We start from the raw sequence: 20928 nt of genomic DNA, 5'->3' as shown, positions 1-20928 counted from the left end.
TTATTGGATAAATTATGTAGTAAATAGGACTTTTAGGCAATTGCCTTTATGTTGTTGCTATGGCCAGGCAAACTTGCTCACCTCTGCTCTCATCATTCTCTTCTACTTTACTGCCTCAAATTTATTACATGTGTGAATATGTTTTGATGACAGAAATCAGCGTTGAAACCGGGTCGGGTCATCCGGGTCAACCGGGTCACATTTTCTCCGGGTCATCCGGGTCTGACCCGGTTTACAAATTATCCGGGTCTGACCCGGATTGGATCACGTGAGAAACGAAATTGATCGTTTAACGACGTGGAACCTATAAACGCTAGTCGCGTAGCTCTTTCGTGAGCCACGCCCACTTATCGCGTTACAAACATACGCTCAGCCACGCCCATTTATTAGTAAGTGCAGTCTGTAGCATGAAACTGTGTCCGTTTCTGTCTGCAAGCTTACGTGGAGCCACGCCCACTAATCGATTAATGTATGAGTTGTATATAGTCTAGGTCTAGTCTTGCAGCAGGATAAGTGCTTTTGTGAGCCACACCCATTTTAATATATTGGGAAATTGCAATACTAAGTATGTATGAAGCCACACCCAATTGCTGTCTGTAAACTCACAATAGCTACGTGGAACCAAACCCGCTGACTGATTTTAAATTATAAACTTACCGGCTTAGTTATCACATAACTACTCGTTTACTCAACACGAATCGAACGCTCAAAACGTAGTCTCGCTCGCTCGAGAATACCCGAAACATAGCTCTTATCGCGCGCCTCGGCTTAATTTAATCCGGGTCACATCCGGGTCTGACCCGGATTGCTATCCGGGTCAGTGGGTCATCCGGGTCAGCAGTAGTGACCCGGTTTCAACGCTGACAGAAACATCTACTACTGATTATATCATTATCTCGATCATTATATAGCATCTCTTGCTGCTTAATCAACAAAGGTAACAATGAATAATGAAAAATGACCACATGTCAGCTACTTTACCCCACCGCCTCTAATTTCATTATTGCTGTTATCAATCACGTGCACATGGTGCTATTTTGATGTTAGGAAGGCTGGCTATCATTTTACAGCACAACAAATGTCACTTGCTCTTCAGAAATGGTGGTAAAATGCAAGCACGAGTTCTTAAAAGACTTTAGCTAACCTTTACAGTAATGGACAGCTTGATTTGGAGTATTTTCTTTAATAATGAATAATGAAATATGACCACCTGCCTGCATGGAAATCCAAATTTTTGTGGATGAGAAACAAGTAACCGGGCCAAGTTTTCTTGGTCTAAATGCTTGTTATACTTCTTAGACTCTTAGTACAGTTGTATCACTGCTGTGTTTTTCTTTTGTCATTTGGTCGGGAAAAAAGACAAGTGGCTGTCTTTCCCGACCACATGACAACTCGGCAAAAGAAACAGTCTGTGCTGACGACACCACTGCTGTGTATAGGCACAAGCCTACATGGGCCTTTGCCACCTTTACTGAGTACACCATATGCATTGCCATACCTGAACTCATGCATGTGGTATGCACTAATTTATAAAACAAATTTAGGAAAAAAAAAAGAAAACTTCAAAATACAGCCGCACAGTTTGTCAACGCCCGCCTTACGTGGTTATTTGGGTCTGGGATTTCCCCTCGTAGTTATATGTGGGCTATCGTTTCGTTCACCCATAGATACTATGGTTCACCCAAGTTGAGTCCATAAGCGCCTCATAAAAATAATTACGTATATATAAGTCAGCATTACGATTTCGTGACATTATGGAAGAGAGAGGCATTAACAGAAACAGTAAACTGTCTAATAACCTGAGTTGACTGCCATTGTTTGAGGTACAATGTGTGCACTTGTATTACCAAGTACTATGTTTTTCCTGTTTCTTGTCTACCCCTGGGAACAGTATAATTATGAACACTAGAACATGGCTTACAATTCAGCCTTAAGTGACCAACATTAGGACTTGGAAATTGTTAGATACAACATAGTGTACTGCCATTTGGCCATGCAGACAAACTTGATACTTGTTTCTCAACCATGGCATGGATTCTATGTGGGAGGGAGGTCATTTTATATATGTGCACCTATCAATGCTAACCCTGTACTGCCCATACAGGCAGCTAGGGTGGTGATCAAGTGGGAATTTAACAAAGCAAATGTTACCTGCTGGAATACTGCCGCTACCTGTAAACCCATTGTCATTAGATACAAAATTTATTGCAGTGGCCTACACCTGGCAGGATATTTTGTTGGTAGCTAAACCCCCAAATCTCACCTACCAAGCCTGTACTGGGGGTTACGGATGATAGGTGCGCTGTTCATTGTTGAACAAAATACTCACAAACCACTGCAAAAGCAGGTTATCCACTATGCAGAAATTAACCTTCTTATTTAAAGTTATCTGGAAATATTTTTTTTCTGTGCTGTAAGCAGGCCAATCTTCTCCGGGTCAAAATATGTGTGCACGTGTTAATAGAATTTGAGGCGAGAGGATGAATAGTAATGCAGGTGGGAATGAGAAACAATTATCAAGCTTGCATGTGCGTGTGCATTGATTTTGGAGTTATGCAACTAAACAGATACATCTGCTTATTAGAGTTTATTAAAGAGCTTTCATAAGGCTAAACTTGACCTTGAAGTTTCAGAAGAGTCAACTCTTATAGTACTGTAGTCTAGTATATTATGTTATTATGTACCAATGTGGGAATGTGTAGCTCCAAAATCTGACTACCTTTTTATGTAAACACTTAGTACAACAAGGGGTTTATAAACACAAAGGCACCTAGCAGTAATTATAAAGCTCCTGGTACAATCACAGACTAACAGATTACTAGTGCCAGCATTGGTTTAGAAGATGCAAAAGGCCTGTGTCCCATATAATGTAAAGGTAAATCAGACAGGCAGTCTTTCCCCTGGTCCATCGCCTTACTATAGTTTACTGCTTATGAGGCATTGTATCAGTTAGTCTGTTTGTCCAACAACTGAATGCCTTGTTCACAACAAGCCAATCATCACTTCTTGGTGTTAGCCTAATGACAATGCTGATAAAATTATAGGTTGTTTTGTTCATTCCATAAGAGCCTGATTGCTGGTATTGAAAGCAATCAAGTGTTCGTTATTATGCATTCTGTTGATACTAGACATCACTGAGTCCGTGTGATGAAAAAATAAGCAGAGGTAGAGGAATGAACTGTAAGGATAATTTAGGATGGGACTGGATGTGCAGAACTTTAAACACATTGCCTGCTCACCAGCTAAGTATTAATGTGTTCTCCAGTATTTACATGGCTGTGCCACGGTCATTCCAAGCAAAGCAAATGTGTACCAGTAACATCATTGCTATTGTTTGCCTCTTCATTTTGGAAGGCTGCATGACCATTACCGGTCAACACAGTAATTTTTTTGAGACCAACTTAACAGTGCTTACTGTGTACCTCAGGCCCTGTAGTAGCACCCTTGCTTCGCTCAGGCGCCATGACACAAGGCCATCTGGTTACTAAATTAATTAGACCCCTGTGGTGTGAAGTTTTTTTGGTGGATTTTTGGAGGTGTCTAAGTTACTTAGACCCTTTTCATGTTTATTACATGCACCTGCACTGGCAACGCATCAGTTAATTTTAAACCCATAATTGTTGTTGGTTTAAAGTAATTTTATGGTTAAATACACTATAAATACATTTTTGTCGTATCTTTAGAATGAAAACTCTTTCTTCATGATGTTTGAATGATGTACTGGCCATTTGCTGCTGTATTCGGAGTGATCATCAGTCTGACCAGACATTGAATAAACCTGCAATTAGTAAGAACAAACAAAACAACTATGGGCATTTGTTTACATCACATTGAAACGATAGTATTTCTTCACTAATTTCGCCTTTGTATGTAGTGATGAATGGAGATACATGGAAAAACGTACTCAGGAATTGATTTCCCTACTCATTTCAACTCTGTGTGTTACTCTGCTTGTAAGTTACAACCTTTTTAGTAAGTGCCTGTAATATATTTTGTCTATACTTGCTGTACAAATCGATTCTTCTGTTGTTGCTACTTTGTAGGACTGTAACTACCAAAATTTTTGGCATATGAGGCGGAAACTTTGCCAGAGCATACATTGGCTAGGTAAACTACAAATATGTAATAAACAGGAATTTGGAAAAAAGTCTGATTGTGTCAGGTTTTTGCATATCCGGTCACTAATCTCAGTGTTTGAAAGAAAAGATGTGAGTGTGTTTATAGAGCTCAATAAGCTATTGGCTTTGGTAAAAAAAAACCCACTACCTGCAGGCTCGTACTCAGGGGGGTTCGAGGAAATTTTATTTTTACTGTAAAATGATCTTTTCAACTGTAATCTGTGTTCTAGCATTCATTACACGCCTTCCATGGCTTCTACCAGCTGAACCGTGTGTGGCTTCCAGGTATTAACCATAGCGCTTCGAGGTTATCTGTGTAAATAGAAACCACTTTAATGATGCATGAAGACAGACAGTGGTTTTGCTCAGTATAATGTACAATGCAAGTTATATAATTGGATATATATACCTTGGACTGCTGCTTTTTGCTTTCTCACTGGTAGTTAAATTGTTTGTTTACTCTTTATCACTAAGGCTTCTATTATTCCACTTACAGTATCTTTATAAGGCCATCCATCAAGCCATCCGTGACCATACTACACTGAGAGCTACTATTATTATTTCGATTAATTCCAATCGCAATTTGTTAAATATTTTCTAATATGGAAGAGTCCCAAATAGCAATGATGAACACCAGACTGGATGGACACTGTGACTGATAGACTGTTAACTATAACTACAACTATAACACAAGTAAGCCTGGCTTGTTGCATTCAATGATATGAATTCTAAAGTGTCAAGTGTGTGAGTCTGTCAGTTGTTTTCTTATTATGGATGATATGTTTGGACAATGGTGAAATGTAAGGTTTAGCTAATAGCTGAAATGAATGACCCTGAGCAGTCTTAGAAATGATGGAGTGTACGTGCACTACAACCATTCTTGTTGCATTAGTGTGTGATGGGCCCATGTTGAGAATTTGCAATGATGTGTGAGAAGTTTATTTAATCGGTACATGCATTTCTGTATTTAAGCAATTTGAGGCTATTCTCAGGACATTGAATATTAAACCTTTCTCAGCTGACCTGGGACAAGTCAATTCCCTCACTAATCCCCCACATCTGTGTTCAAAGAAGTTGGGCAAGACATTGATAGGTGTATAATTTTACAGTAGGCAGAATCTTGGGACAGACAAAATGTTCTATTTATCAAAGTGTACATGTGCTGATTTCATGGGTCTTATTCCCAAGTGTCTGAATTACACAGGTAGCTACAGGTTCTTGTTTTTGTGGTGTCCACATTAATGGGATCCTCTATATAGAACTATAAAGTTCATTTCAGTTTTCGTATTGTTCAAAAAGATGTAAACTACATAATTATGTGTTCAGGACCAAAGTTTAGGAGTACAATACCGCTCAATGCAGTGTTGCCTTGTGAGAGTGTGAACGATTACAAAACTCACTATTCAAAAGGCATGGCACCTGTTTTGCTTGAATTTATCCCATTTTGTTTGGGATGAATATTCACAAGTGAAACAGGTACCATGCCCTTTAATTAACAAGTTTTTTAATTGCTCGCACACTCACGAGATGATGTTGCATTTGAGCAGTACTGTAACTACCTCAATCTATATATACCTAGAGTTTACTTTTCAAATATTTGTGGCATTTGTTATTTTTCAGTGGATCAGCACATATTGTGTACTGTCATATTTAATGTTTAATGTTGGTATGTATATAATGTATGTTTTGTAGCCCAGACCTTTCCAAGCCACTTTCAATGGACTTCATCAAATGGTTCACTTAAACAAAACTATCCTGTACCAGTACAGATGTATGATGATGATCCACGAAGATCTAATGCTGTCCCTGGTAATGAGCACTCTCTGATATTTCCACATGAAGAGTCTTCAACAGGTTTGGAACCAGCACACATGCATGCTCACATGCACGCACGCACGCACACACACTACACAGCTGAAACTGTTAAGATTACACGATTACTTCTCTTCATATAGCAGTATATCAGGCTCATCAGTTTTGGGGTACAATCAGACAGCAACAGACCAACACAGTAAGCACTACACCACTTGATAATGCTTATCATCATTTGCTAAGAAAAATTATAAAGTCACTAAGCACAGAAGAAGTGGAAGACTTGTGCTTTATCTCAACAGAAGCAAATTCATCTTCTGTGCGCAACAAGGCTAACTTCAGTGGAATGGTTTTGTTTAAATTCTTCGAACAGCGTATGCTAATCTCTGCTGAAAATTTGGAGTACCTCCAAAATCACTTGAAGAACATCTATCGAATGGATTTGTGCCATTTAATTGATGAATACAATAACAATCATTTAAGAGGGCCATCCTTTTCACATAGTGTACAATTGGCAGAGCCACTCCCACAATCATCACAATTAAAATTCAACCCATCACCAACTAATGTAGGACCACATCCGTCATCATCTGTAGGGTCACGCCCACCACCGTTTAATCCGGAATATCATGATAAAAGTAAGTGTATATGTTATCTTTATGTAAACCAAATTAACTACATGTTGTGGGTGAGTGCTGTACTTATGCAGGCATGTACTATTATATATAACCAAAAATACTTTTTAATACCAGCCCAATCACAACTACCCCAACACGATCCAGTCCAATACACCCATCCAGAGCAGATTAACACCAGCGATCATCAGCAGGAGTGTTCCTACCCAACTCAAGAAGAAGGTGATGAAGAATTCAAATCACAACAATCTTTGCAGACTGACAATCTTATTTTTCACAATGGAGCGATGCATACTCATAGTAGTAGTGAACAACTATTCCAGCAGAACAAAGAGCTGCATATGAAATTGACAATTAGTAATAATGAAATCTGTGTTCTTTCAAAGAAGAATGATCAGTTGCAACAATCATTGCAGCAAATACGGAGTGAACTGAACACTGAGAGAGAGATGTCACAACAACAAGTGAACAATCAAAAGCAAATACACAAACATTATTTGGCACAGATTGAGAAATTATGTGCTCAATTGCAAGGCAAGTCGGGTCCAGTAGCAGAGAGGTATCCAATGTGCAAACACCCACATGGTATTGCATTAATTGTCAACAATTACGAGTTTTCCTTCACACATCATGTTGAAAAAGCGTTACCAAACCGTGAAGGGTCATTGGTTGATGAAAATAATCTCTGTGTCACTTGGGAATACCTTGGTTATAAGGTGCAAGTCTTGAAGAACCTCAAAGCCTCAGAGTTTACTCGTGAACTAATGCAGGTTGCTCTGCAGAGTCATGAGAATTATGACAGTTTTGTGTGTTGTATCCTCAGTCATGGCTACCTTGATGGTGTGTATGGTACAGATGGGGAACTGGTAAAGTTTAATGATATTGTTAAACTGTTTAAAGACAACTTCTGCCCAACACTAGTAGGCAAACCAAAGCTGTTCTTTATCCAAGCCTGTCGAGGAGATAATAAAGATGAAAGAGTTTATGAACAGAAAGATGGGCCAGACAAGATTAAAAATTCTCTACCAAGTGAAGCTGATTTCTTTTTTGGTTATGCTACTCCACCAGGGTATGCCTCATGGAGAAGCCGTGAATATGGTTCCTGGTACATTTCCAGTTTGTGTGAAGTTCTTGTGGACAATGCTCCACAGCAAGATCTCCTCAGTATGTTAACCATGGTTACCAACAAAGTGTCAGAAGCCTATACTAAGGAAGGCTACAAGTAATGTCCTGTCCCTGTTTCTCAGCTTCGCAAGAAGGTTTTGTTCTTCGGAAATTGTTAACAATTTGCAAAAATAAATTTTTCATTTTGTATTTCATGTTTGTACTTTAATTAAAATTACCACATCTGGTTTGCAATGTTATTGTATGCACACACATACTGTATATATCTTTCAAGTGTGTATATAAATAAGCAACTTATCTCGCACATGGGTGGGGTGGATACAGGTACTAATTGCAATCTGATTAAATAAGTTCCCTTACAATACAGGTTCAATTAAGAACTGTAGTTAGTAGCTATGTATGTTGACTTGTTATAACTGGCAGTTTCAGAACTGTTTATACAGAATTTTGTGCAGTTTTGTCAGGTTACTGAAAATTATTAATAGCTGCCATATGTTTGAAACTGGTAGTATTTTTATTTATTGCATTTGGTTTTTACCTATAGCTAGTGGCCACATGTACATGTCCTCTACCTCTGCTGAGATCAGATGATTACCACAGCACAGTCACATGCCTGATGTAATCGCTTATACAGTTCAAATCACTGTAATAGTGTTATAGTGATTTGAACTGTATAGAGATTTTGCTGATTAGCTGATATCAAAATTCACATAATGGCCGATACCGATAATCGATCCAATAGTTATGCTTGTCCGATAATCAATTCAATAGTTATGCTTGTACCAAAGTTTCACATGTAATGTTGCCATTTTAAAACTTCATTAATTTTTTTGTTATGAAAGCAATAACATCAGGGTGAATATAATTAATAGGCTAAATAATCTGCTAATAATTACCCATACCAATATTGCTGAAAGTTGGCCGATAAACTGATCATTCACTGATTCATCAGTGCATCACTAGGCTTTGCCCATCAACTGTAGGAAGTTCTAGATTTTTGTGATGACTTCTGCTGGTATCTTCCTTCTCCAAAATGAAATTAAGAGGGGTAGCTGTGTTCAACCAGAAATTCTGTATCCGACTAGCTGCTCTGTCTGCTATCCATGCTGGTGGTGGCTGGTGGTGGTAAGTTCGCTGATACCGCAGGGCCAAAACTGGGCACATCTTATCAAGAGTACATAATATTTATATGGGAGAGAGTGTCTAACTTGAATACATTCACCAAACACCCTGGGTAAAGTAACAGCTCAGCCTTTTGTGAGAACAAAGGCTTTGCCCTCATCAACATAAATCAACACCAATCAACGGTTCTCTATTTCCAATGAAGGTGATGATTTGATTAAAGGTGAACTTTGGTGAACTTTATCCAGGGTTTTTGTACAGGCCATACTGAATACTGAGAGTTAGATACTCTCTCCCATATAAATATTATGTAGCCTTGATCTTATCCATAGGAAATCCAGACTACCATTCACCTTATTAGCCTTTGTCACCCAGTTGTTAAACAACACCTCCAAGAAAGTAGCAGCCGCTTCAGAGATTGGGACGAGTGGATGATGTTGCGTTTTGACATCTGCTTCCTCCTCGGGATATGCCTCATCATCCTCAAGACTAGTCTTCTTGGGGCTTCAGGATAGCATTAAAATCTGTTCACAGCAATACTAACTGCGGGTCTGTACCACTGTGTGTGTCCCTGCATGTAAACATCATATCCTGTGTGGACTTGACACTTGCTGTAAGATTCTCCACCACCTTAGTTGTCTCTTTGTTGCTTGCCAGAACAAAACACTGACTACTGTCACAGCCAAATAAAAAGCCAATGGAGCGAAATGGTTTGTTGTCTTTATAGGCATAATGCATTTTTACCTAACTGGTCTCATGATTCTCAGAGGCGTAGCCAGAATTTTTTGAAGAGGGGTTCCAACAGCTGTATTGAGTTACCAGAAGCAGGGGTCTGGGGGTGCAGCCCCCAGCCACTGAGAGACTTTCAATATTTGTGACCAGATCTGTGAAAAAGGGACATAATCGCACAAGCCTAAATTTACAGCATAAGGCATTGAATACATTGGGTGAAATATTCCATAGATTTTTTAACCCCTCTTTCTTAGTGAAGGAAGGGACTAACAATAAAAACCTGGATACCATCCTATTTGCCTGCTCAAGAGGAGTTGGTCGTTGCAGTAGACCCAAGGATACATAAGTTATGAGCGTTTGTTTACGTCATGTCAAAGCAATCGTACATGATTGATTTTTCTTCACACCTTTGTATGCAGTGAAGAAGGGTGAGTAAAGGAAAATTTTACTGAGTAATTGATTCCCCTGTTCATGGCAAACACGATGGTGAAAATTGTAGCTCTGTACCTCAATCCGTTGGTAAGTTACAACCGTTTTTGTAAGCAACTGTAATTTATTTTCCCTATACTTGCTGTACAAATCGATTTTTCTGTTGTTGCTACTTTGTAGGGCTGTAACTCAAAAAATTATGGGCATATGAAGCTGAAACTTTGTCAGTGGGTACACTTGGCTAAGTAGACTACAAATATTAAATGAACAGGAATTTGAAAAATATGCGATTATGTCCTGTTTTCGCAGATCCGGTCACATTTTAATGCATCAAACTCATGCAAAATTAATTATAATGTATATAAGTGCTTCTGGGATGAAGCTAGTACTATATACCGATAGCCTAAATATTTCGAGGTTGAGCAATACTGCTAAAAATAAATTTTTCGCGGATTTGCAAACACTCCCAAAATTTATTAGACTATATGGAAGTCTAAATATTTCAAGGATAAAATTTTTGCTGATGACCCCCAAAACCACGAAATCAGTGAAAATTTTCCCCCTCGAAATATTTAGGCTATATACAGTAGATAAAGCTACCTATAGTTGAAACAGATAGTATAGCTAACACATAGAGACACATATAGACATCAATAAGTGAGTTATCCCACTGGTATAGGAACCATGAATTCACTGATACAAATGGATGACTTACAATCAAAACAAAAAAAATATGCATAGCATGCATGGATTCATTTTGCATGCCCAAGTGATAAATTACTCTTTAAACACTGCACACCAAAGTTATAGCAGTAGCTATAAGATCATGTTCAGTTTTGCATTTAATGTTAGAATGTCTGAAAAACTTTACTAATAAAGTTCCTTAACATATGATAATTACATGCACGTATATGTGACTGCTCTACCCCTTGCTGGTGAGAAGTCAATGATTAAGTTCAAGTTGAATGCAGAGAAAATCTCATATCCTGGCTGTTGTGACTCCTTTAATGCATGCCTAGATCACATGTTGCTCCTAGTGGGATAGTATTTCAATAAATACATGACTGCTCTATTAGAGTATATCAATCTTTTAAACAAGTTTTCAAGAGGGCTCATGTTACCTCTGTAATTTCCCTGAGGAATCGTGCAAGTTTTATCAATTGTTGTGCTCATTATCACCCACTTGTTTTGTCCTGCCACACTAAATGGTGTGTTAGGGTACTGCTGTGAACTCAGAAGTCTAAATTTTACAGGTGGTTCCTGAACCCCTCTCAATGCACCCCTGGTTCTTAAAAATGGCTGTCATATCCTTGTAATTATGCCAATTCCCAAATTTATATACAACCAAGCCTTATGAAGTGTAATCGGTCTATGCATGCAACAACCAATTAATCAGTTGGATCACATGACCACTAAAGTGCATGCTATTAAATTTTGTTGTTTGTTTGTTTGTTCGTTGCAAAGCCAAGTTTTACCCTAAACAGCACGTTTAATTGACTAATAATTTATTGATGGAAACACTGATAGTATGCAAAATTTAAAAATAAGCATTGAGCCAAAATGTATAGGGAGCCAATAAATAGTTATACACACTTGGTCAGGTCATAGCTTAATAGTTCACTAGCACTGTCCCAGAAAGACTTGTGTATTAATTCTTAATGCATGAGGCACATTGTCCAACAGCTAAAGACTGTACTTTTTGACTATTATAGTGGACAGCTTATTACCCAAGCATCCATAAACCAAAACGTGAATGTGACTGTTCTATTAGAGTATTTTGTCAACAGTTGTATGTTTTATTAGAGTAATTAACCATAACATTGTATGTATAGAAATGAATGACCTTTTGATTTTAAGTTGTTATATTAGTTTGGATAATTGATTTTCCACTGTGTGTATGTGTGCTGCATTTTAATGTCTAGCTGGTGCTGTGTGTATATATATTGTAGAGTATTCACACATACAAGTTGTTACATGTGTGTACATATTAATATGTTTGTAATATAGTGTAGTGAGTGCACTCCAATTGCATGTGTCATTTACTTTCTGTAGAATTGCAGCTTCATCACCCACCAATGCCTATATTAAATAGACTTTTTGTACCACCTTCTTTTTCATCTACGAGTGGAACTAACCTGCAGGAGAAAGAGTTGAAGGGGTGTAAGATATCAGTAACTCAACTTAATGATATCAACAGGTGCTAATAAAAATTTCTAATTCACTAGACATTGAACAAGTTCATAAGCTTAGTTGTCTCTTTGAAGAAGCAAGCTTAAATCGCAGGGATAGCCTAAATGCAACTACACTGATCCGCCTCTTAGAGCAAAAAGCACTTATCTCACCAGTCAGTTTGGAATACCTTTGGTTACGCTTACACACCATTTGGCGATCAGACTTGTGTGGGTTGATTGAACAGTATACCAGAACATACTTGGATGGGCAACCTGCTTTGCAACCACAAGGTAACTTACAGACCTCAGTGGATAAAATTTATAGTTACATGTCTATTAAAATAGTAGCTATAATATGGTAAGTCCATGTACTTCAAGACCATAGAAAGGTCTGTGGCTGCTCCTTTTTTAGCTGGATCATTTTTGATTAGCAAACTATTCATGATACTCTAATAAAGCAGTCGGTGTTGTGCAGTTAGGTATGTAGCCAACTATGTCTAGATTTCAGTGTATAAATTAGTGGTTTTATATGGACTAATTGTGGTTAACAGAGAAGTATAGTAACCCATATAAGGGCAGCTACGTAGCATTCTTCACTTAGGTGTGCTGTGTGTATAGCATTAGTTGTACTTCTGTGTCTTTTGTAGCACTAGAACAATTTCATTGGTCACTGCAGTATGAATCACAGTATTCTCCTACTATGATTGAACAAAGCACTAAAAGTATTCAAGAAGATCTAACATACTCCCTACCAGCCCAAGTAGTAGAAGAAGATGACATTGACACTATTCCAATTGGAAACCAAGTGTGTGATTGTAAAGAAGAATGGGAAATGATGGCAGGGCCACTAGATTATGATAGGGTACAGCAACTTGAAGAAAAACAGTTTAAATTACTGCAGGAACTGGAACAGAAAGATCAGGTGATACAGCAGCACCAGATGCAACTAGAGAACAAAGATATCAAACTATTACAAGTGAAACAAGAGCTACAAGAAGTTGCAGCAGAAGCTACATGATTATGAGCAACGTGAAACACTACGAGAAGGAATTGCTGATCTAGTAGCAGAGAGATACCTTATGAAGAACCAACCACATGGTATTGCCATCATCATCAATAATATTGAATTCCAGTCAAGCATTCACGAATTAAAAGATCGTAGTGGTTCACAAATTGATTCAACAAACCTTGAACAGACTTGGAAATACCTTTGCTATGATCCACGTATTTTAAAAAACCTGACTGCATCTGGTATCACTCGTGAACTAATGCAAATTTCCCAACAAAATTACAAGGATTACGACAGTTTTCACCATGCAAAAAGTTTGAAATACTTAGGTGTATAACTGATGTATGATTATGATATACGCTAAGAGTACACATGTGTGGCACATCTGTTATACACCATGGTTGCACCTGTGTATAGATACCATTTACAATACTATGTATAATTATGAGTATAATTGACTCATACACTACTGGTTAACCATGTGTATAACCTCTGTTTACATAAGTATAATGTGTGTATATATAAGATATACATACTTAGATATACAGGCCATCGTATAATTGTGGTGTAACAGCTGAGTATAACTGATGCATATTTCTGCTATTATAAGATTAGAGGTTTTTAAAAATTTAATTAAAATATTTTATACAACATTAAATAAACATTGTTGCATGTGTTCAGTACAGTGTTCACATTTCTTGGATAGCTACAGCTACGTTGTTCTTCTTTCCTCTATATAGGTCTCATCATCAAACAATGAAAGAGATCACTTGACAATGATTCGCATGCTCTCTTGCTATATCACCACTGAAAACAATTATATTGACCAGGTGTACAGTACGGACATATTCCTCTTCCTAGAAAAGGCACAATTATAATAATTAGACAACTGTGCAAAGCCACTATACCTGTTCACTACATAAACACATTTAGATGAAAGGCTGACTCAATTGTGATCATGTGCCTGTACATCTAAACATGAAGTATCAGTGGGATTGATTCTACTAGCCAACCCTACAAGATGAAACTTAACAGTCAGTAATTCAACATTAATACATACCTGCAAAAATATTGATGTGCCGTACAGTCGTAATAAGCAGTGGCAGTTCCACTGTCACTTATTCCTGGAATTAAAAATGATTGGACATTAAAACTGACAAGAACATGTAGTACAACTGCTTACCTATCCACAATGTGGCAAAGTGATGCCAGCATTTCTAGCCATCTGAAATGCATCATCTGCCGTTTAAAACACACACCTAGTAAACAATAAGATTTAGTATACCCCTATATCAAAGAATCGACAGACTCACATGTGGAAGTGCTCCTGTAAAAGTGTTCCTATGACTAGCAACATCCTAGAACAATGCAAGATGAAATAAATGAAATGAACTACCAGAGTCTGCACATTTGAATAACTTGCTGAAATAAGCTATCGTCATTCACAGTTAATTCAAATGTTGTTTTATTTGTGGTCTCACCATTGAATCTGGTATATTCCCCAGTACATGTGTGTGTTCTTCTTTGGAGTTTACATCTCTATAAACCCCAGTGAATTACAAAATACTAATGTCAATAGAAATAGCACATTGTTAAATAGACAATGTAAGCCCACTATACCTGTTGGTTACACAAACACAGTTAGATCAAAGACTGACTTGATCAACACTGTATGCCTGTACATCTACTGATTGTACCAACCAGTCCTACAAGATTAATTTTTTAACAGTCAGTAATTCCACATTAAACATACCTGCAAAGTACAGGCCTTACGGTTGTAATGAGCCTTATCCAAATCACGTCACAAACATAAATAGGCCGCCATAGTAGGGGCACTTTCATGACTTTTGTATGGGCAACTATCGGAAGAAGACTTTGAATGGTCATATCTCAGGTAAAAGTGAAGATATTGAGCACTAACTACCAAGTATGATTATAAGGCATTACAATAACTACGAACTAGCGGTTTTCAGTTGATTTTCAAAACAACATTAGATCCCTCTTCTTTCAGTTAATATATAACCATACCTGCTGGGTATACCTCGACATCTTTGTTCTTGACTGAAATATGGCCATTCAAAATCTTCGTCCGATAGTTGCCTACACAAAAGTCATGAGAGCTCGCATGAGAGTCCCCTACTACAGCAGCCATTTTTATGTCTGACATTCCACTATTACTGGGATGAAAAAATGATTTAATCAAGTAATTATAACTGACAAGAACATAGTGCAACTACTTACCTATCAGCAATGTGCCAAATTGATGACAGCATTTCTAGCTGACAGTTAAGTTTAGACAAGAAGTGAACAAACACACCTTTCAAATGTCTCATAATTGCTATTGTACTCCAAGCAAAATCTAAATTAAAACAACTTCAACAAGCACAGGTACAAATTGATGTACACTCACACCACAGCAAGTGACACACGACCCCTGTCTCTAGCCAAGTGAACAGAGAATACAGCTTGACAGGCACAGCTACACGAGCCTTACCAGCTAACGTACACCTAAAACAATAACATTAACACCACTAGAATTGAACATAGTCGTTCACCTGTGTGGAAGAATGGCTATCGGAAGAACGGCTATCTTTATCCCAGAACAGGAGGTTAATAAATAATCAATTACTTCTGGAAGTGCACCTGTAAAGGTGCCCCCCTACCCGCCACATCCCAGAACAATGCGCGATGAAACATATCGACGAAATAAACCACCAGACTCCACACAATCTAATCACTTGCTGCTCAAACTGTTGAGTCTTCACCCAATGGTCCAGAATGATCTAACCGCATCCGGTAGTAGCTAGTGTGTTTATAAATTCGAGCACTTAGTTAATTGATTCAAGTGTATATGTTTACTTTTGTCTCCAGGAGTCTGCCCCTGGTTCAGTCCCGTCTTTCCTCGCCTCGTACAGAATTTCCATCGAAGTTAAGGCAGGTCTGTTTCTCTCGAGCGTGCGTGTCATTGATGTTTTCCTTCTTTGCTTAGTGATCATTATTTAGAGTTTAAGCGTCTCGACATCAAAGAACTCGTTGCCCTAATATGTCACAACTGAACAGCCAGTAGTCTTGTGAGGGTGGTGTTACTGATATTTCGCTAGGTGAGTGGATATGTTGTTAATGCACCTATCAATGTAATCCTTGACTACCAGGGATACTAGTGTCGCGTGTTTGGGTGGGGAGAAAAGAGTCTGGTGCAACTCCAGTAGCTGTTTACTTCTGAGCCGTTCCCAGAATCTGGGGACGTTAATTGAATAACATTGTCCACAAAGGAGGCGTGTGAGGGTGGTGTTAATGACATTTCGCTAGGTGAGTGGATATGTTGTTCTGCACCTATCAATGTAATTCCGTGACTACCAGGGATACTAGTGTCGCGTTTTTTCCATGTATTGGGTGGGGAAAAAAGAGTGATGCAACTCCAGTAGCTGTTTACTTCTGAGCCGTTCCCAGACTTTGGGGACGCTAATTGAATAGCATTGGCCGCAAAGGAGGCGCCAATGACATTAGTAAGTAAACTCGAGATGGCTTCGATCTGTTTATCCTTTAAATGATTCTTAATTTGCTCTGATATCTCTTTCATAGCGTCTTGAAAGTTCATCCTCATTGTGTAGCAAGACTCACAACCACAACAGGAGTGTACGAATATTTCATTGTTTTACTGATGTTATGATGCCTCTTTTGCAGTCAATGTTATTCAATTAGTGTCCTTAGAGTCTTCAGAAGTAAACAGCTATTGGAGTTGCACCAGACCCTTTTTTTCCCACCCAATATATGGAAAAAAGTGGTCTGGCCACACGAGACTACAGGGATATGGGCTAAGGTGGGGGAAGGTGGGGATTTGCATCACAGAAGATTACTATTCCTCACCTACTGGGGAAGTATTAGTCATACAAACCCTGACTAAGCCTCGACTAGCAAACCCTGGGGATAGTGTGGCTTGGAGGGGATTTGTATGATAATGTGGCGTTCAGGTGTTAGCCAAGAGATTCAGGTTATGAGTGAGTACAAGTGGATTCTAGTAGTTAGCTAGCATCTGAGTAACTCCTTTCTAAAACACATGCCTTTGTTTCAGTAAATTTCTTAGTGAAGACAACCCCCCATGGAAATTTGGCGATTGATTCCCCCATCATCCCCAACCTTCCCCCACCCTCAGCCTGTATCTGTGGTAGTCGGGCATTACATTGATAGATGCATTATAGTGCAAGGGGGTGTCACACATATACTCACTGTAGGTCGATCTGCAACCGCAGTTAAAGTCTTGACCCACCCAAAATTTTGCTATGACCTGTAACTAATAGTCTTTCGATCTTTGACTGGTGACTTTAGCAACGATATTTCACTAAGTACTTTTCAATTGTGGGTTGGAAATTTTCACTCTTGACCGTTGACTTAGTACGAATTTGGTGGCCTTGACCTTTGACTTAGACTTTGGTTGCAGATCTACCTACAGTGAGTGTCTGTGTATCACCACCATGTAGTGCCGTTCCTTGAAGTTAAGAATACCCATAGAGCATTTACATATCCATGGTAACGTAATTAAGGCCATGTTCTTGTACCAAGCTGAAACTTCTATCAGCTGAATTGGGCCAGAAACTAAGTCAATAAGTAAGTGATTTAGGTGTAGATAACAGGAATGATATTTTAAAAAGGTACCAGGCCTAGGAGATCTGTACTGAATCCCAAAAGGGCAGTTTTGTAGGGAAGGGAAACGTATATTGATCTATTAGGCCAAGTTACAGGCAATTCACGACTCCAAACTGGCTAGAACAACACAATCTGTAGTACAGGATTATATCCACCACCACAGAACCATACAGCAACGTTCAACTTCAGCCAGAGCTCCATCAATGTCCCATACCAAACGCATTCTAGCTTACCACTCAGTTTGGAAAAGTAGCTAGCAAAACCAAACCACTTAACTCTGGTTGGTTTTACACATGAAGTTCGAATGTAACATATTTATTGTCAAAAGTCAATTAAGTGGTCTGCCTTTACTGGTTCCATTTAGGACGGATCTCCTATACCTGGTAACTTTTCTAAATAGCATTCCTGTCACTTACACCTAAATCACTCACTTATTGACTTAGTTTCTGGCCCGATTCAGCTGATAGAAGTCCCAGCTTGGTACAAGAACATGGCGTCGATTACGTTACCATGGATATGCAAACGCTTTATGCTGAAGCATACACACTGTGATGTACTATGACACATTGGGCATACAAAATAATAGAAGGCTCTATAGTTGAGATAAGGCTAGTGGGATCATTACAGTGATGGTGTAGCCATTAAACAGCCCTCCACTAATAATCCTACCTCCCCAGAAATGCATTCATTAATGATGGTTGTAAGTGCTTGAGTGTGACGGTCCCACTTTGTCATGTTGGTCATTTCACTGTGTCATTTTGTATGTCCGCTGTGTAACTTTTAGTGATGTGCAATTGTAATATTACATATTATGATGAGTTTCTATATTCATGAGTGTACACTACAAATGGGACCATGGATTAAAACTAAAAGTGTCTTGATTAGTATTTGACTGAACTTAACGTTTGCTACATGCATGTGGACTACGTGTGCTTAATCTTTTCCCAGATTGCAAAATTTACATGTGTGTGTGTATGCAGAGCTGTGTTGTGGGAGCCATGATTATATGTAAGCACTGATGTACATAAGTTGGAATACATTATGATATTCAAAATGATGAAGTACCAGTGCTTTAGTGGATTGGTCAGTTAGTATGCCCATCCTAGACGTGCTGCTTGTCACTTGAGAGATTATCAATTACCCATTAATGCTGGTGAGTATATTATATGCTATATACGTGTGTATTGAGTATAAACTAAACAAACATGAGCAAAACCGTTTATTCTCATTTGTAACTCTGTGCAAGTGAAACATGTAGAGTCAAAATAAAGTAAACGACTGGAATTTTTAAAACAAATAATAATCTGTGCACACACAGTGCATACACTGTATGTAAAGCCGTCAGCTTTCTAAAGCTCTTTGCTACATAGTTGATCTTGTATGTTTCACAAAGCGAAGGATGTAATGTACTTAAAAGGAAAATTACTTATGGGTATAAATACAAGTGTGCACTATTAGGAATTCACTTGGGTGTCTGAGTGGTGCATAAGCACCCCAGTTGTCATTCACTGGGAGGTGATAGTTATGGTAGTAGGGCTGGGCTGCCATTTGTAGTGCACACACACATACACTACACTACACACACACACACACAAAACATGGGAGGTGTTACTCATATTTCGTGGTGTTGATTAGTATGAGAGGCGCAGGCCAAAGTCAAATGATGGTGAAAGACACATTCATCTACTGAACGAGAGAACACGGCAAATCAATCAGAGGTTGGGTTCCATATCATGCATTTTTGCAGGATGATCCAGATTGCTCCAATCACCCAGTATGTGCACGATGGTAAGTCCCCTTATACTTGCATGTTTTACCCTCTCTTTGGAGTTTTTCTCTAGCAAACATTGTACCGATTTATAAAGTGATACTTTTATTTGTAAATCATTATTGTTAGTGTAATAGTGTGGATGGTCAAGTTTAAGGAACTGCAAGTTGAACCATTATTAAGAGGTAAAGGTGTGGACTCAGTGCATACAGGGTAGGCTTTTGTGATATACTGGGCGACTGTTCGTGATACGTATGTAAATACTTACACATAGTGTATGTGTCATACACACTGCTATACCTCTATTGTGTTTCATACAGGCTGCTGTCGGTGATGAAGATAAGATTGTCCATAGTTCTTTTCCTAGGACTGATTGTTCTAGTGTGTTTGTGTGTGTAGTGGTATGTCGTGTTTGCATTGCACAACCCACAGTGTCACGCACACAGACACTCTCACATACACACATGCACACACACACGCAATATATACACATGTGACAAGATGTGGGAAGAAAAATTGTTACATGTGCGCACATACATACACGTACGCATGCACGCACGCGCGCATGCATACACACACACACATGCACAACACGAGCACGTACACGTGCACATACACGCACATGTACATACACACTCGCATACAAGCATATTCCTGAAATTTACAGTACAGTGTATTTGTTGCTTTTTTTTATTAGTGCTTGTTGAAGATACTCATGATCACTTAGGGTTGTCTATTGCAATCACGTCGTTTGCTTTTAAATGCATTCTAAATGCATTGTATGCTACATGTTTGCAATGGTCAAGCCTTGTTTCGTAATATCTACTGTACCATTGCAACTACAGAGCACAATGAGTATGGTATATGCTCATAAGTTAGTCATTTATACTGTTACATTTCATTTCATGCTGTTTGAATTTATAGGGGCTGTTGAAATGTAGTCTTACCATTGAGACAGGTATCATGTGGTGTACTGCAGTGTTTGCTTGCTTGTTTGTTTGTTTTGTTTTTTACAGTATAGGTACTCATGCAATCAATATTTTTATATACTGTGGCCTTTAGTATTTCTACAATGCATCCATATGCATCTACCATATTGAGTATGAGTGGATAAATAGTGAGTTCTCTCTCATGTTTCGTCTAGTCCATTTTATCCTTCAATTTATAGAATTCCATTTGTGAACGTGGGTGGATTATCATGCAGCTCGGACCTCTTATCATCATGGAAATTGTGACAGTGTCTTGAATGTTTATATGCATAGTACGCATGATTATTATATTATGTATATAGTATGTATGATTTGATTTTATCAAGTGATAGAGAATTTATAATAATTGTAGTATAGAAAGGTAGTGACGTACT

At 38.4% G+C, this 20928-nt stretch overlaps 1 protein-coding gene and 2 long non-coding RNA genes across 17 annotated transcripts; 2 read left to right on the top strand and 1 right to left on the bottom strand.

Annotated features, from left to right (window-relative positions):
- Positions 1 to 1709: 1709 nt before the first annotated feature.
- LOC136267240 (caspase-8-like) lies at positions 1710 to 7987 on the top strand. 2 transcript variants are annotated; one of them, XM_066062324.1, is made up of 6 exons: positions 1710 to 1823; positions 3684 to 3787; positions 3875 to 3953; positions 5811 to 5972; positions 6074 to 6568; positions 6683 to 7987. In XM_066062324.1, the coding sequence occupies exons 3-6, from the start codon at positions 3881 to 3883 to the stop codon at positions 7789 to 7791; spliced, it is 1839 nt and encodes a 612-aa protein (XP_065918396.1). In that variant the 5' UTR covers positions 1710 to 1823; positions 3684 to 3787; positions 3875 to 3880; the 3' UTR covers positions 7792 to 7987. The 2 variants fall into 2 exon arrangements, with proteins under 2 accessions (XP_065918396.1, XP_065918397.1); XM_066062325.1 differs by lacking the exons at positions 1710 to 1823; positions 3684 to 3787 and adding an exon at positions 4615 to 4811.
- A 5777-nt stretch (positions 7988 to 13764) lies between these two features.
- LOC136265649 (uncharacterized) lies at positions 13765 to 16031 on the bottom strand. Of its 10 annotated transcripts, none has more exons than XR_010705649.1 (13): positions 16013 to 16030; positions 15709 to 15956; positions 15564 to 15661; positions 15471 to 15512; positions 15395 to 15428; positions 14907 to 15330; positions 14774 to 14859; positions 14635 to 14719; positions 14467 to 14511; positions 14337 to 14412; positions 14214 to 14277; positions 14062 to 14167; positions 13765 to 14010 (listed from the first exon to the last, which is right to left on the bottom strand). It is a non-coding gene; the product is annotated as an uncharacterized lncRNA (long non-coding RNA). The 10 variants fall into 10 exon arrangements; XR_010705650.1 differs by having other exon boundaries at positions 14907 to 15292; XR_010705653.1 differs by having other exon boundaries at positions 14467 to 14585; positions 15395 to 15512; positions 16013 to 16031.
- LOC136265650 (uncharacterized) lies at positions 15335 to 20898 on the top strand. Of its 5 annotated transcripts, none has more exons than XR_010705662.1 (7): positions 15939 to 16091; positions 16143 to 16254; positions 16306 to 16462; positions 18778 to 18950; positions 19433 to 19750; positions 19886 to 20682; positions 20734 to 20898. It is a non-coding gene; the product is annotated as an uncharacterized lncRNA (long non-coding RNA). The 5 variants fall into 5 exon arrangements; XR_010705661.1 differs by having other exon boundaries at positions 15942 to 16091; positions 19433 to 19946; positions 20263 to 20682; XR_010705659.1 differs by having other exon boundaries at positions 15943 to 16091; positions 19433 to 20439; positions 20490 to 20682.
- The last annotated feature ends 30 nt before the right edge of the window (positions 20899 to 20928 follow it).

This window comes from Dysidea avara, chromosome 9, assembly GCF_963678975.1.
Source record: "Dysidea avara chromosome 9, odDysAvar1.4, whole genome shotgun sequence".
NCBI classification, from domain to species: domain Eukaryota; kingdom Metazoa; phylum Porifera; class Demospongiae; order Dictyoceratida; family Dysideidae; genus Dysidea; species Dysidea avara.
This window is presented reverse-complemented; position numbering and strand designations above follow the sequence as displayed.

Coding starts and splice junctions, on each gene's coding strand:
- LOC136267240 (XM_066062324.1), top strand. CDS start 3,881: ATGGAGATACATGGAAAAACGTACTCAGGAATTGATTTCCCTACTCAT. Junction 3,954..5,810: donor CTCTGTGTGTTACTCTGCTT/GTAAGTTACAAC, acceptor TATGTTTTGTAG/CCCAGACCTTTCCAAGCCAC. Junction 6,569..6,682: donor TCCGGAATATCATGATAAAA/GTAAGTGTATAT, acceptor TTTTAATACCAG/CCCAATCACAACTACCCCAA.